Source organism: Olea europaea, unplaced genomic scaffold (assembly GCF_002742605.1).
Source record: "Olea europaea var. sylvestris unplaced genomic scaffold, O_europaea_v1 scaffold1326, whole genome shotgun sequence".
NCBI classification, from domain to species: Eukaryota; Viridiplantae; Streptophyta; class Magnoliopsida; order Lamiales; family Oleaceae; genus Olea; species Olea europaea.
The window spans coordinates 13,253-29,154 of record NW_019230739.1 but is presented as its reverse complement, the minus strand read 5'-3'; the positions used below and the strand labels follow the sequence as shown (position 1 = coordinate 29,154).

The window sequence follows — 15,902 nt, the reverse complement described above, 5'->3', positions numbered from 1 at the left end:
AGTTTGATTTTGGTCAAAATTCTCACCTTGGAGCTCTCATACCAATTGTCGTGGACAAATGCTCCAAGATCTTTGCTTTGGTTGTACTTAGTTTAAACCAACCAATATCAAACCACACTTAATCAAACGACTCAATTCATAACTATTATAATCACTTTGGTTGCGACAATCTTTCACCCACAAAAAAGGACAAGATTACGTTGGTTATTTGCAGCCACAAAGGAGGAGGAACAAGTTTAAAACTCTAGGCACAAAGAAAAGAGGATAACAACAGCTGCCTCAACATATAGATATGGATAAGACTCCAAGTTGGGCTAAGAAAGGCTAAATGTGCTAAGACTTTATAAGAGCCTTCCAAGAACTGATTTTGGGCCCTAAGCAATCTTTATTAATACGAAAAAGTTCATATATCAGGCTTCAATTGTAGGCCAATTCATTTTTAAGAAAACAAGTTTACAAATTCAAAACTCAGGTGGTAATTAATAAATATTATATATAAAAAAATCTTAACCCACTTCAATCTCTCTCCAATCCTAGCCAAGACTCGATTAGCACGGATTGGTTTACTTGATTGATTGCTTGTCGGTTATAGTGGGAAGTTGGATCCTAGTGAGGGCCATGTCTAATTTTTAGTTCCTTTTCCAGTCCAACCATGTTTTCAGAGAAGAAGTGATACTCCAGTGCATACTAAAGGGCATAACGGATAGCTCAGTAAATGAAGTAAGATCGATAACACTCTGCTTCTTTTCCTGCTAGGTAAACTGTCTGGGTTACAAGCTAGGCCATGAACGGTCTTCTCTTGGCTGTCAAACCCGAATTAAACAAGAACTCATCGGCATCCACCCGCTGCTATCCTCTCTCACAGTTACCAAAATCCACCCAACGTCGGTATCCACTCTCACCGTCCCTTGTATCCATCTACCGTCGACATCCACCGCCACCATATCCCCTCACAGTCACCAACATGTAAACTATTTCATGTGATGTTGATCTTCAATTTGAACTTCAATTGACGAATTTTCAATGGAATGGAATTGATGGATTATCTATTTGAACTTTAATGACAAATTTTTGGCAATGTGATTTAAACTACAAGTAAACTTTTACCAGTAATGTTGATCCAATGGCCATGATTAGTTTACTTGGATCTATGATGAATTCTCTTGGATGTGTAACCTATATTGATATGTGACCTATATAATATGACTTGTGACCAATGAAGTGTGACTTGTGAACATAAATCAGTGATATGTACCAATTTTAATCAGATGAAACTGTTGACTTCCAAAAATGGCTCCAACAAGTTCCCTAGCTTCGCCCCCTCGAAACCTGCACAAGTAGCACCCCGTCAAGAAGCAAAGGCAGCTGAACGAGAAGAAGGTCCGACGACCGTTTGCACTCCGACGGTCAAGTCAACGGTCGGACGGAGACAGATATATAGAGTGCAATAGTATGGAGATGGGGGGTTGGCTAGAAAGTGTAGAACATACCTTGATTGTGTGAGTTGAATCCATATATATAGAGAAATGGAAGTGAAGTGGGCCAAACGGGTTAGTGGGCCTAAGTCTGAACCCAATACGAGGTGAGCAAAATAATAGGCGCCTCGACAGGTGCTTCGGCTAGACTTCTTAGGGCCTCGACTGCGCCTCAGTTGGCCTTGTCAAAGCCTCGGCTTTGGGGCCCAACACTAATGGGCCTGGCTCGAGTCCAATAAGATGACCCAATATGGAGTGATAATTTATAGGCGTAACAGTAGCCCCCCAAGTTCAAGTCGTATTATTTATGTGCGGGTCAGACTTAAAATATAAACTCAGAAGTAGGCGAGGTTTTACGGATTGCCTCAGAAAGATAGGTAACTCCAATAAGTGAGGGCTTACGAACTGCCTCGAAAATATACATCGATCTCGAATAGGCGAGGACTTACGAATTGCCTCGAGAAATATGAGTTGCTCTAATAAGTGAGGACTTACGAACCGCCTCAGAACATGTGTGTCAGAATAAGCGAGGGCTTACGAATTGCCTCGAAAGATATACTGCACATATTTTTTGAAAATTTCGACAGCATCTCCCCTCTAATATGGTCTAAACTAATCCTATAATACAATACAATATATCCACAGCACATACACCAAATAAATTTGGGGTCCATTTGCCCCTTTAAATGCTCATAAGGTGTAACATATCACATTTCTCCAAAATATATGCAGAGGGTCTGTCATGCATTATAGTAAATTATGTGCTCGCCCGGCTCAGTGTATCGATAGTGCTATAGTGAAGCAAGTAACATGATGTCGACAATAAAATGAAAATAATGATGATACGACATACGTACTGACTGTGATGAAAATAATGTATGACATGGTAGCAGTGATATGTCATTCATGCTTGGAAGCAGAAATGTGATGCGTATAATGTATGACATGGTAGCAGTAATGTGATGCGTATGCTAATGCTAGCAGTAACATGCAACCCCCCAAGTCTGAGCCGAATATTTATATACGGGTCGGACTTGAAGTACCATTGTGATAAAGTTGATGTAGAGGCGATGCTTTGAATGTAAATAGCATAGGCGACAAGGGCGATGCGTTGGATGTAGCAGTAATGCTCTGATTGTAGTAGCAGAGACGATGCTTAGCACATAGTAGCAGAGGCGATGCTCTGATAGCAGAGGTTGTGCTTTGGACTGAATATAAGTAGCTGTACTGATACTGAAGCATATTGATGTATACCAGCCATTGACTTTTTAATAGCAACTAAGTGTATGGTTGCTGTTGCGGTTATAGGTTTAGCTGTCTCTACCGAAACGCTGACTCATAGGATGATGCATGGGAGATGCTAAAGGTTGTGAAGCTGAAGGTCGGGACACATCTTAGACTGAGGTGCTGAAGCTTCAATGCGTGCTTGAGAAAGTAGCTCATCTGCGATCGATGCGGGAGATGGTTGAAGCTTTGTAAAGTTTAGGAAGGAACACAGCTACTGAGGCGATGACCCATAGGGGACTCCGCGTCAGGTGCATCTAAACTTTGTAAAGTTGAATAAGGAGCTCGTCTGTGATCGATACGGGAGATGGCTGAAGGTCGGTAAAGCTTTAGCAACGCTACAGCCGAGGCGATGACACATAGGGGACTCCGCGTCGGGAGGGTTGAAATTTTGTCAAGCTGCGGACAGTATTTGGTGAGGTGGGAGATAGACGTCTCGCGAATAAGTCTCGAACTATCATAGGCTTAGTGACTTGCCTCGGAATGACGAGGACTTAGAGTCAAGCTCGACAATAGTGAGAAGTGAGGAAAAGACATCTCGCGAAGCGAGGGATGAACATCTAACGAAATGTCGAATTATTGGAGTTTTATAAGCTGACCTTAGGTGGACGAGGGCTTAAAACTAAGCTCGATGACAGCGAAATGAGGAAAAGACATCTCACGAAGCCATGAATAAATATCTAGCGAACTGTCGAACTATCAGAGTCTTAGTGGCTTGCTTCGGAATAATGAGGATTTAGAGCCAAGCTCAACGATAATGAGGCGAGGAATAGTCTCGCTGAGCCAGGGATAAGCATCTGGCGAAGCTGGGAATAGACATCCTGCATATAACTGTCGAACTATTGGAGTCTTAGTGGCTTGCCTCAGAATGATGATGACTTAGAGCCAAGCTCAAGGATAGTGAGGCAAGGTATATAGTCTTGCTGAGCCAGGGATAAGCATCTGGCGAACTGTCGAACTCTGGGAGACTTATAAGCTGGTCTCGGATATATGAGGACTTAGAGCTAGGCTCGATGATAATGAGGCGGGGAATAAGCATCCCGTGAAGCCAGGGATAAACATTTGGCGAAGTGTCCAACGATCAGAGTCTTATAAGCTGGCTTCGGGTAAACGAGGACTTAGAGCTAGGCTCGACGATAATGAAGAGGGGAATAAGCATCCCGCGAAGCTAGGAATAAACATCTGGCGAAGTGTCAAACAATCGGAGTCCTATAAGCTGGCCTTGGATAAACGAGGACTTAGAGCTAGGCTCAACGATAATGAGGCGAGGAATAAGCATCCCACGAATAAGTCAGAAAATGCTCCTTTTGCAAGGGTGAACACATCTGACAATTTGCCTCGTCCTTTATTCAAGAAACAAAGACTTCAAAAAATATACCTCTTCCTTTATTCAAGGAACGAGGACTTATAATATATCGTCTCTTCCTTTATTCAAGGAATGAGGACTAATAAAATTCTGTTTGGTATATTAAGAAATCTACGAGCTGGGGCCCATCTTCAATAAATAAAGAATTCACAAGCTAGCCTTGATGTGTGAGGGCTCGTCCTTAATAAATAAGGAAACTGTATCCTGCTAAATCATGCTCCAATCCTAATGGAAGTAAGTGGTCTATTGAAGACTTTAAGAAAAACCCATGTCTAATTGGTGACCTCGAACTAATATATTTCCAAGCATTAATTCTACATTTTATTGCCCTTGTTTGATTGTGGGTAGAAGTTTCGTGTGATGGCAATTTCAAAATTTGTAGGTAAAAAACAGCTTACAACCATATTGCTATGAACGACTAGTGCACTTTGCTTCGGCCGATTTTCTCTTTTCATACACGACGCCATTGACATGGGCCACTGGAGGAGAGTAATTATTGAATTAAAATAATTAACATGGGCACCAAAATTTACCTCATGGATCTGCCCAGGTTAATTGTAGAGGTCGAAGTAGAAGAACCCAAAAGAATTGAAGCCTGGAAGGGCATAAGTTTGGAAGAGCCGAAGTGTCCACCAAGCACAAATGCTTTAGTATAATAAGAAGAGTTGTGGGCCAAGACAAAATAAATTTTTGAGTCCAATATTAGTGTGGTCCAATAAATCCTAGAGGCCCAATTATTTGTACCTATTACTGAACCTCGATTAGAGATTTTCAAGGCCTTTTGCTTTGTCAACAATTGGGCCAAATTCGGAAATTAATATCCAGCTATTCAATTGGACAATTCAGCCCAACAAGAGGACAGCAAGCTGCACGTGAAGTATCTAAAATTTGATGGAAATTTGACTGCAAAAGCCTACCCATCTAATGCTAGCAAAAGTCTTGAAAAATCTGAGATTGAGAGCTCGTTTTGCACGCCACCATCACTGTCACATTCAATGCTAATCTAAGGGACAAAATAGAAGAGGAGATCGGAGACCACCCATCATCTACGACTTCAACGGTCTTGGCCGAAAGTGACAAACTGCAAGGCTGCCAATGCTTCATTTTCTACCATCTGTTGTCATGGCAGTGGAGAAAATGGCTGTAGTTTTTGGTGCTGAAATCAATGTTTTGGACCGCTGTAGAAATACTTAGTTGCCGAAATTAGTCGTCCGACTGTGGTTTTATTTTCTTGTAGCAATGGGGTGAAGTCTTGACTGTTTGTTGGTGTCTTTCTTCTTGTCATTGGCTTCAATTTATGAGTAAAAGATTCCCTTATTTGCTGGAAAATATTCGACAGATTTATTGTTTTCATTTGGGTCTTTTTTGTCTTGTTTGCTGTTAGGTTTTCTCAAAAATATGGTGAATAATTTTGGCAATAAAGGGGGTGGGGGAGGGTAAAAAAGCATCTTTTTGACATACCCACTGTGCAAGTTTATTGGATAAATGGCCACTTCTTTCCTTTCCCTTTCTTTTTCATCGTGGTTGCTTTGTGGTTCACTTGCTGCTACCTTCATTTTTGCCGGAAAACCCAAGTTCGGGCCAGCTTCCAATAGCCATGCTACCTTCATTTTTGCCGGAAAACCCAAGTTCGGGCCAGCTTCCAATAGCCATTTCATGGTGGGTTTATTCAACCCCTTGGCTGGCTTTTTCCATTCATGCCGAAAGTTCCCTTTTTCAAGGAAATTTTTCAAATGGTTCAGCTGCCAATTTTTCTCCTCCGGTTGATGATGTCTTCTGCCAGAAATAAAATTGTTTTTAGAAATGTTGCTGCCTTCTCTCTTTTGGTAGAACACTGCCACCCGAATATATTTCAATTTTCGACGACCTTTAGGTATGTTGTATAACATGGTGAACGTAGCATTTCTAACAGACGACGCCAATCTGTTGACCTCCAAAAATGACTCAAACGGGTTCCCTAGCTTCGTCCCCTCGAAACCTGCGCAAGTAGCACGCCGTCAAGAAGCAAAGGCAGTCGGACGAGAAGAAGGTCCGACGACCGTTTGCACTCCGACGGTCAAGTCAACAGTCGGACGGAGATAGATATATAGAGTGCAATAGTATGGAGATGGGGGTTTGGCTAGAGAGTGTAGAACATACCTTGATTGTGTGAGTTGAATCCATATATATAGAGAAATGGAAGTGAAGCGGGCCAAACGGGTTAGTGGGCCTAAATCTGAGCCCAATACGAGGTGAACAAAATAATAGGCGCCTTGGCAGGCGCTTCGGTTAGACTTCTTAGGGCCTCGACTGCACCTTGATTGGCCTTGTCAGAGCCTCGGCCTTGGGGCCCAACACTAATGGGCCTGATTCGAGTCCAATAAGATGATCCAATATGAAGTGATAATTTATAAGTATAACAGAAACAATACTACCACCAACAATCACAACCACCATGCGAAAATAAATGAAACAGAGGCGAAAGAAAACCCCAAAAACCACCACAAAACTGTATTTTCCCAAAACCACCACAAATCGCATAGCAACTTCATACTTTCCCAAAACCACCGCACATCCATGTGACCAGCATGAATGTCACTATGCACTGCGATTGCAGGCGCGATGCTACACAGCAACTTGTGAGGTCGCAACGCGCGTCACGACAACTTGCACGGCTCTGTACATAGAGAGTCACAACTCGCTGCTACGTGCACCGCCATGCACTGCAGATCGGTGATGCCATTCATACAATTAGTCATCGATCTGCAGTGCCAGAGAAGAAAGAAGCAGATGGGTAATGGCACGGACGGCCATCAATAACATTAGCTAGATCGATGACGCCGCCTAGCATGGCACAATGCTGAGCTGGAGAAGAGAAGAAGATGGGGGCACTGTGATTTTGCGAGTTCCAAGGTTTGGGATGTTATAATTTAGAGGGAGAAACTCGCGGATAGAGACAGAAAAGAGATGAAATGTTTGGTTGAGCTGGGGTGGGGTGGGGTTATTGGGTAGACTTTATAATATCATTATTAATGTTAATATTAGATTTGATTTTATGATATTATTATTCATTGCTGGTGATTTGTTGGATATCAAAACCCAACATGATCGACCTCAAATTATTAGGTGTAAGCCTTGATTTTCTGTTGTGGTATATGCTTATCTAAACGTCCACAAGAAAACTTTCATGAACTTCTCTGATATTCTACGTTAAAGTGTCAGGAAGTTCTAACGTCAATAAAACTTATATGAAAAAACTGCTTACATTTGAAGTTCCATTAAAAATCTCTCCTTAAAAGCACCAACATTCAGATCATAAACACATCGAATACAGAAATCAACACCACTCTACATAAAGAGAGTTTTAAAAGAATGCTCCCCCGAAAAAAGAAAAAAAATCAAATAAGAAACGGGAAAACAAACTGTCACAAGTACTTATACAGCCTCGGATCTTTTCTTGTTAAGTTTGTCATTTGTACTTCAAGTTCAGAACTATGCTTTGGTTGAACAACAAGAAATTAGTATTTAGTATCCTTGAACCTGGAGGCGAAAAAGAAAAGAAAATCAGAATATGGAGAATTTCGGTTGATTTCAAGCCTAATTATAGATATTGTCTTTGGTAATTATGTTTTCACTCACCTCGATTCCGACGATGGATCTGCAGTAATTGGTGTTAGTAAGCACAGTGCTGCTTGATCCACACTCACTGTCCTTGAGTGACACTGCTGATCTATCAAGCTTGACTGACCAACGGTGATGATAATTCTGAGCAGTCGAACCAACGTGAGATGTTGATCGTTGCATTCGGACTGCCCGGGGGATGTTCCTTCCTTCAAGAGACGGTCTGCGCCTGTTGTAGGAACAGAGACAAATGATGAACGATGTCAGTTCTCTCTTAATGAGAGACAACACATATATAGAGCATTTAGACTCTTCTATTTAGGGTACTAAACTGAAATCAATAGTAATCATCTAATACCTGCTCGGTTGCCTCTCTAAGGATTCAACAGGACGTTGCTTGGGCGCACTGTGTGAACGCACTTTAGCCCTTGAAGATTCTGTATTGGCCATATAGTTTGGATAAAATGGATACTCATTGTAAAGGGATTCTGCGTATTCTGATCGAGGATGAGGAGACGGATTTCTTGATGGATCAGGTTTGGAGAAGGCCGAGTAACACTGAGGGCTACTCTGTGCTGTATTGAATGGGTATTCCTCGAAATGACCACTACATGCTTTTGGACTCATATCAGTTATGTTTGAGGGTGCTGGTGAGATCTGATTATGGTTGGGTTTTGCGTATGCGTTGTTGTGCATGGGAATTCTGTGCTCGGCTTTCTCTATTTGTCCATAGTTTGAATAGCTGTTTCTACCCTTTGTGCTTGGCCTTGAGTCTCCAAGATCCATTTCCACTATCTTGATGTTCTCTTCAAAATCCTACATCACATCAATAAGGTAAGCCAATTCTTGTAACAATGTCAGCAGATAGAATTCGACCAAAGAAGTTGAAATTGACACTTTTCCTTCACTTTATACGATCAGATCTATAACTATTTTGAAGAACAGGACAAAAGGTAATTGTTGGAGGGATTCTTACTTGATTTGAGGGCCTAAATCTATTCTCTCGTGTTGATTTTCTATGATTGAATTGCATTTGATTGTTGGATTGTGTTGTTTCTTCAGCCACTCGGATTCTTTGGGCTCGAGCTCTTTCTTGAACAGTCACCAATGCCTGCATACACTTAAGTGTAGCAGTGGCCTGATTTCTTACCAAATGCCCTCTAACCAACGCCTGCAACTTCACTAAGCCTTTTAGTGCATTCAAAGCTTTTCTTGCCTGAAAAAGATGTTACAGATTAAGCTCTAATTCCTTCTTGTGAGAGCATATAAATAGAATAAAATCGAAAATCAATCAAAGTAAACACACTGAATTATTGTGGCTCCATCGTGATGTGAAAGTTACATTCATTTGACGCCGCAGGTTCTCAAAAAAGGAGTCAGGATTTCTCCCTCTTCAAACCGTCAAAACCGGGTTCCCATAATTCTTCATGTAGTTGGAAAATTAAAGCAATCTGATATATGTATGGAATATATAGAAGGCCAATACATAAATGGGGAAAAAGTGTACGGTATGAATAGACTCCACGAATTCTAACATTGGAACAGTATGGGTCAACCCACGGACGAGTGGAAAGTATAGAGTATGATTAGATTCGAAACAGACCAACAATTGATAAGAAAAGTATTGAGTTTGATTAGGCTTTGTAAAGTCCAAGAAAAGAGCACTTATATATGGATCAGTTCCTACACCAAAAAATTGAAAAATTCTATGGTGTTCAATATCAAGTAAATTGAGTAAAGATTGTAGAGTTCAAGAATTACATACCAAGTACCCACGAAAAATAGACTGAATCTTGATTGCAGCAGCCTCTTCAACAGCAGATGCTCTCCCAGAGGCAGCAGTCGTTAGCTGGATCATTGCGGCGGCAGCCTTGGCGGCTGCCACGGCAGCATCCGCAGCTGCTGCGGTGGCCGCGGCCACAGCCAACGCATGTTTTTTGGGATCACTCTCCAATTCCATTGCCGCTGCTTGTGTACATGGTGTGGCAGTAATAATGTCTCCAGAATTCGATTCCTGCTGCCCCGGGGCAGCAGCGGCCGACGACCTGCGAAAACTCCACCGCCTCTTCTCTTTCGGGGTCGTCGGCAGGATTGATATAGGAGTTGTTGGATGCTGCTGATTGCCATTTCCAGAAGAAATGTGCAGATTAATTGCGTTATTCTTCTCTTTCTCCTTATCTTTCTTTCCTGTCAAGAAATTCCTTATCCACTTGCTCGTCTTCCCCATTTCCTTTCACTGTTTCCTATTCTTCTATGTAAGATTGGATCAGAAAAAAGGGATCGGAAAACGAAAGAAAGCAACAAATGAGAAGGGATTTTCTTCAGTTTCTCTCCTGTTCTGTCTTTATCTAATATATGATCAGTAGCTTTCGAAATAATTAAGGTCTTTATTGTTGGATCAGAATATTTTTACTGTTTTATTAATTGAACGTTCTTTGCACTGACATAGCATATATGGAGTGATGGAGAGGAAAGAGAGAGGAAACTCCCACTTGAAACTCTTCAAATAATATTGATATATTCTTTAACTGTAGCAGCATATGTTTGGCTAAACTTGTTTAAAAATAGTAACTTCCAAGTAAATTCATTTTTTAATAATGTTTGGATGAGCTACAATTTTATGTACTTATAAGTAAAGAAATTACTTATTTTGGCAGACGGTTCTTTTTAGTAAGAAATTGGAGGGGGTGAAACAGAGACTGAGTGTTCTGGTGACTACCAGGCTGCTGTTGGATTATCAGAAGCCATGTGAAATTGGGTGGAGGGAGATGCCAAATTCCTGTTAAAATAAAAAATACAAAAATAAAAAGTAAAAAATAAATTCTGTCTGGAAGATAGGATCTTCTTCTATTCTAATATAGGTGGGGACCTATCATGCTCATGGTCTTAAATTTCTTTGTCTCTCTATAATGGTTTTATTTGATTTGGTATTGCTACCATACATGATTTCAGAGAGTCATGATGATTATCTTTCTTTACATTTTTGTCATTTTGATTTATTATTGGTTGGGTAAGAGTGTTGAATTATGTTATAGTAATATAATGGTTGACATAATCTTTTAACATAATATCACATAACATTATATTATTCAACAAAGTCATGAGTACAGAAAAATTCTAACAGGACTTGTATCTACATTGATGTTGCAAAACATGATTAGATTTTTTTCTTTTATTCTCATCTTCTAATGATGTCGCACCATGCGTTGTCTATAAAATTTTTCTGTTAAAAAATCATGTACCTATAGCATTGTTCTATATTATTGGATTGTTTAAAATACGATCAACTTTTCCATCCAGTCATATCTAAACAATACGATCAACTTTTCCATCCAGTCATATCTTATCAATATTTATTCTGTCAAAGCATATGTTCATATATTTCTATCAAGAAGGCTTTACCCAAGGGTATTTGTATTCTATCGTTGTGGTTAATTTTGAGGCACTCGTATATTTATGTCATTTTGTTATGATGACATCGAATGCCATCAGTTGGAAGCACTAGGATTCGACTATTGATTGGACTTGTAATTAATTCAAAATATTAACTAAATCCTTATTTTAGCCCCATTTTTTTTTAAAAAAAATGCATTTTTCAACGGTGTTTTGACATCATTTTAATCGCACATTTTTCAATAAAATAATATTACACGTAAGTTCAAAACTTTTCTTTATTTTTTAACCACACATTTTCCATCAATACACTATTCAAAAATTCATTCTTTCCCAAAAAATAGGGCTCAAACAAGGGCTAAGCATTCACAATAAAACTTCATTTTAAGGGTAAATTATGTCATTTGATGCATAATGTAAGGTAGGTCAATGTGCTAATTATGCCTCGCAAGAATATTCATTCACCCTATATCAATTAATTATGAGTCTTCAACATAAAATTATTCCTTGATTCAAAGTATCATTATCTTCAAAATTTCTTTTTATGTAAATTCCTTTAGAAACTCCTAACCCTACATTAGTGTAGTAGTCACGTTCCCAACCTTTTAAAAGTGTCGTGATATCCTTAATTGACGAAAAATGATTATTTAGACATAAAACGATTATGAGACACACACGTGAACTCTAATTAAAACAATAAATTGTCCAAAAAAAAAGGAGCAACGTAAGTTGAACAATCATTGTTGATTTTTACAATAAGGAAATACTTTTGGACTATTTTACCATTTTTATCATATACTATGAGTGTGTAGCGTGAACATAACATCAAAAAAGGATAAAACTTGCACGGTACTAAAAGAAGGGCCAGGATCCCCCAAAAGTTTTGTAGATTGTTTTTATTTAAAAGTAAAACACAATGATAAAGACTTCCAACTTGTAGACATATAACTTGTTTGTAGCCTAGTGGTAAATTATCATTTTATATAGGAGACAAGATTGTTGAATCCTCACGACCACAATCGTTTTTGTTTCTTTCTTTCTTTAAAAAAAAAAAATAATAATAATAATAAATAAATAAATAAAGAATTGTGCAATTAGTGGACCTATAGGATCTCTGAAAAACTTCATCCCAACTTCTAACATCAATCTTTTCAATCCTCATCATTAAGTTCCATTTGCATATTTAGTCTTTGTTTGAGCCTATTTATCAATAATACATTTTTTTTCTTCAAATTTATTTTTAATTGCACATTCTCTTAATAAAATAATTTTACATGTAAACTCAAAACTTTTTCATACTTTTCAACCCTAGATCATCAAAAGAGTCACTATTCTAAAATCTATTTTTACCAAATAAATGGGCCTAAAACAAGGGCTTATCATTTCTATTTATTTTCATTAACATTAGCATTAATTTTTCCTCCCAGCAGATGCACGAGCTAGTTTGTGGACAGGTAAAGTTGACAAGATATACATGACATATAACATAATCTTTCATATATATGTCATTTTTATTTTCAATACCAATAAATTTATCGTTTACTTCTAATGTCGTTCTCTTTGCCCATTTCCACTAAACTATGGACCACAAATTACCGTAGCATCGTCGACGTTGCTAGTCTCCAAACCAAAAATACTTGATCAGCACTTGTTAAAATGATAGAAACAATTCCAAAAATGAGAGATTTGAAATATGGTTGTCAAACATAAGAAATGATAGGGACGCCGACGAATTTACCCTTGATTTTTTGTAATGTGGAAATTACAAGAGACTTTCCAATTCAAAAATAACATTTATTAGTTTATTTTTCAAAAATCATATTACAATTGATCGTTTTAAATATCATTAATTATATTACAAAAATAAATATACATACTCACCTCAAACCCCCCTAACCATTTTTGCCCTCACTATTATCTCCATTCTCACTCTATTCCAACTCATCTTATCTCTCTATTTCAAGTTTTCAACTACTGGAAGTTGTCGCTAGAAGCCATTGTCGGAGAGCGTTGTCGATGGCACCACTGGAAGCTGTCACTAGGAGTGCCGTCGATGAAGCCGTGCGTCCCACCTTTTCTCCTTCTCTCTATCGCAACCAAGAGAACTACTGCGCATGGCATGAGCACCACTGCAATAACTTCCTCTGTGCACTAGCGACACTGTAACAACGACCGTAGTGCACTGCGGGATCTAGTACATTGCGTGACTGGCTACACAGTAGTGTTCAATGAGTGACGTTGTGGGATTTGGTGCACCTATGCTTTTGCGCGACTTGCCATGCTGTACTATTCGATTTAGTGAAGCCGAAGTTTTTGGGGGTGATTTTTGTTGGTTGTATTTGCAGTTCTTGGCGATGACTGTAGTGGTGTTGATGTTGATGGTGCTCGTGAGGTGGTGGTGAGATTGGTAGTGATCGTAATAATTTTGGATCTGATTCATTGGTAGTGTTTAGGTGGTGGTAGTTGTGATGGTCATGGGTGGTGGTTGTGGGTGGGAGGTGTGGGGTAGGGGTGTTCGTGACATTGTGACCAATAAATCAACTATTTGAGATTGTGACACATAAAGTTAGATATTTTATAACTAATAAATAATATATGGTCTAAAATTTTAAGTTGTGACTTATACAATTAGCAATTTGTGACCCGTAAAATTTTTTATTTGTGATCGAAAAATAATTTATGACTAATTAATTCAATAATTTGTAACCAAACAATATAAAATTGTGACATTAATATATTTAATTAATTAATTATTAAATAAAATTAATTAATATATGATTTTTGAGGTTTTAAACTTTAGTTTTGAAATTGATTATACTTAATCTTTTAGATGTAAAATTTCCCCTTTTGTAATTAGTGACCCCCAATATTAGGTGTTGGGAGGGGTGTCATTTGGGATGTAGCACATGGTCATCAGTTGTTGGACTCTCTCTAGAATTCATTCCGAAAACCCAATTTCCCATGATCCAAGAAATATTAATTATTAGACATTGTACTATACTATAAGAAATATCAACTTCTTGTTATGTGTATGTGATCCATGCATGCATGTGCATGGGCGTACATACATTACAAAGACAAGGGGCTCCACAGGGTTTTAGTTAAATGGGAATTTGACCTCCTTATAGAGACACGGATTGTTGATGTCTTTTTCGATTGAAAGTAACTCTGAAAATATTCCTTTCATGAGAATTCATTTTACATAAATATTGGGTGTCGATAAGACAAACGTCTTCATATGTACAGTGACATAGTTTTTACTTCATATTAATGATTGATAAAAAAGATAACAATATCATCGTGAACCACGAATTGAGACTAGTTCAAAGTGGTGACTCATCCTTCTATCAGCGATGATGTACGCAGTATAATTGCATAAATACTGTAATTATTACAATATATACGGTAAATAAGATAATTACTAAAAATATAAGTTTCTTCAAGAAGTATAAAGTTGTAGTTTAAAGCATTTACTGCGTTTTTTGTTTCATAAAAAACATAAACAAAAACCAATTATTATGTCCATTAATGGAAAATTATTAAGGTTTAAAACTAATTGACTTCCGATTGGACCACTCAAAAATGATTAGTTGGCAATCACATGGTATGTTCATATGCTTTCCTTTGAGCGTGCCATTGGGAAGCACTTGGCCCCTTTCTCTAATAGTCCCGATCGCATGTAATTAAACACAATAGTTAGCGAATATTTAACTTACTAAAAACGTTGTATTGATTTATTTTCACTTGTCACTCGATTAAATAGCCATTACCAACTCCCTCAATAATAATAATAATAATAATAATAATAATAATAATAATAATCAATAACTCTAATCAAAAACCATTGCTCAAAGTAGTGCTTAATTAAGCAGGGACGGATTGGGCGGCTGGGTTGGGCTGCAATCCCTGCACTCAGGACCAAGAACATTTTTTCTAAGGTATTTTTTTATTTTTTTAGTAAAAAACCAATTTTTTATGTGTAATTTATTTATTTATTATTATTTTTGCGTAGTAGCTAGGTTTGAAATCTTATAGCCCGATTTTGAATCCAATCCTAAATTCGTTCCTATAATTAAGTGTGATAAACAAGTTGAAATTAATATACTTTGTTTTTATTATCAATACATTTTAGGGAGGTTAGATATAGTTTATTATAATCAAGTCAGTTAGGTTGTCGATATATAATTTTATTAGATAAGGATCAAAATAAAAATCGAAAAATTGGTTAAAAAATATAAGTGAAATTGACCCTAAATAGAGGCCATCAAGAAAAAGTACACGAGCAAAGGTTGCCCCTTCCCCTTTGATAAGGTAAGTCCTCTTGTTCGAGACAAATGAAACGAAAACGAAAAGGTGAATGATATTTGTTGGACAGGACATCTCGATGCTTAAAGGGAAATATGACAGAATTTATCAAATCACTTAAAATCTTTTGAGCTTGATATATCGAACAAATCAACAAGGAAAACCCTTGTGGTACATAGGGGGATACCATTATATACCCCCTTTATGTACCCATAGCACATCCCAATCAACAAATACATTTCTCTAAACCTATAGGGCCTATGGATATTCGACAACTAACTCTTAAATTTGAGAGACTTATAAATATTGAAATTAATGACATTAATTAGTTGTCAACAATAATATACAACTTTCTTGGGCCAAAATTATTTAATTAATGTCCAAATCGCTTCTAATCACGTGTATACAAGTCACGTATGCAAGAAACATTCTGGATTAAGACAATAATGACATTATGGCAGTGAATAAAACCTTTTATT

The 15,902-nt window shown here is 38.0% G+C and overlaps 1 protein-coding gene across 1 annotated transcript; it reads right to left on the bottom strand.

Moving 5' to 3' along the window:
* Positions 1–7,326: 7,326 nt before the first annotated feature.
* On the bottom strand, positions 7,327–10,199 carry LOC111375003 (protein IQ-DOMAIN 14-like). The gene is made up of 5 exons (XM_022997790.1): positions 9,491–10,199; positions 8,702–8,941; positions 8,084–8,541; positions 7,744–7,954; positions 7,327–7,644 (listed from the first exon to the last, which is right to left on the bottom strand). The coding sequence occupies exons 1-5, from the start codon at positions 9,950–9,952 to the stop codon at positions 7,630–7,632; spliced, it is 1,386 nt and encodes a 461-aa protein (XP_022853558.1). The 5' UTR covers positions 9,953–10,199; the 3' UTR covers positions 7,327–7,629.
* Between the last annotated feature and the right edge of the window lie 5,703 nt (positions 10,200–15,902).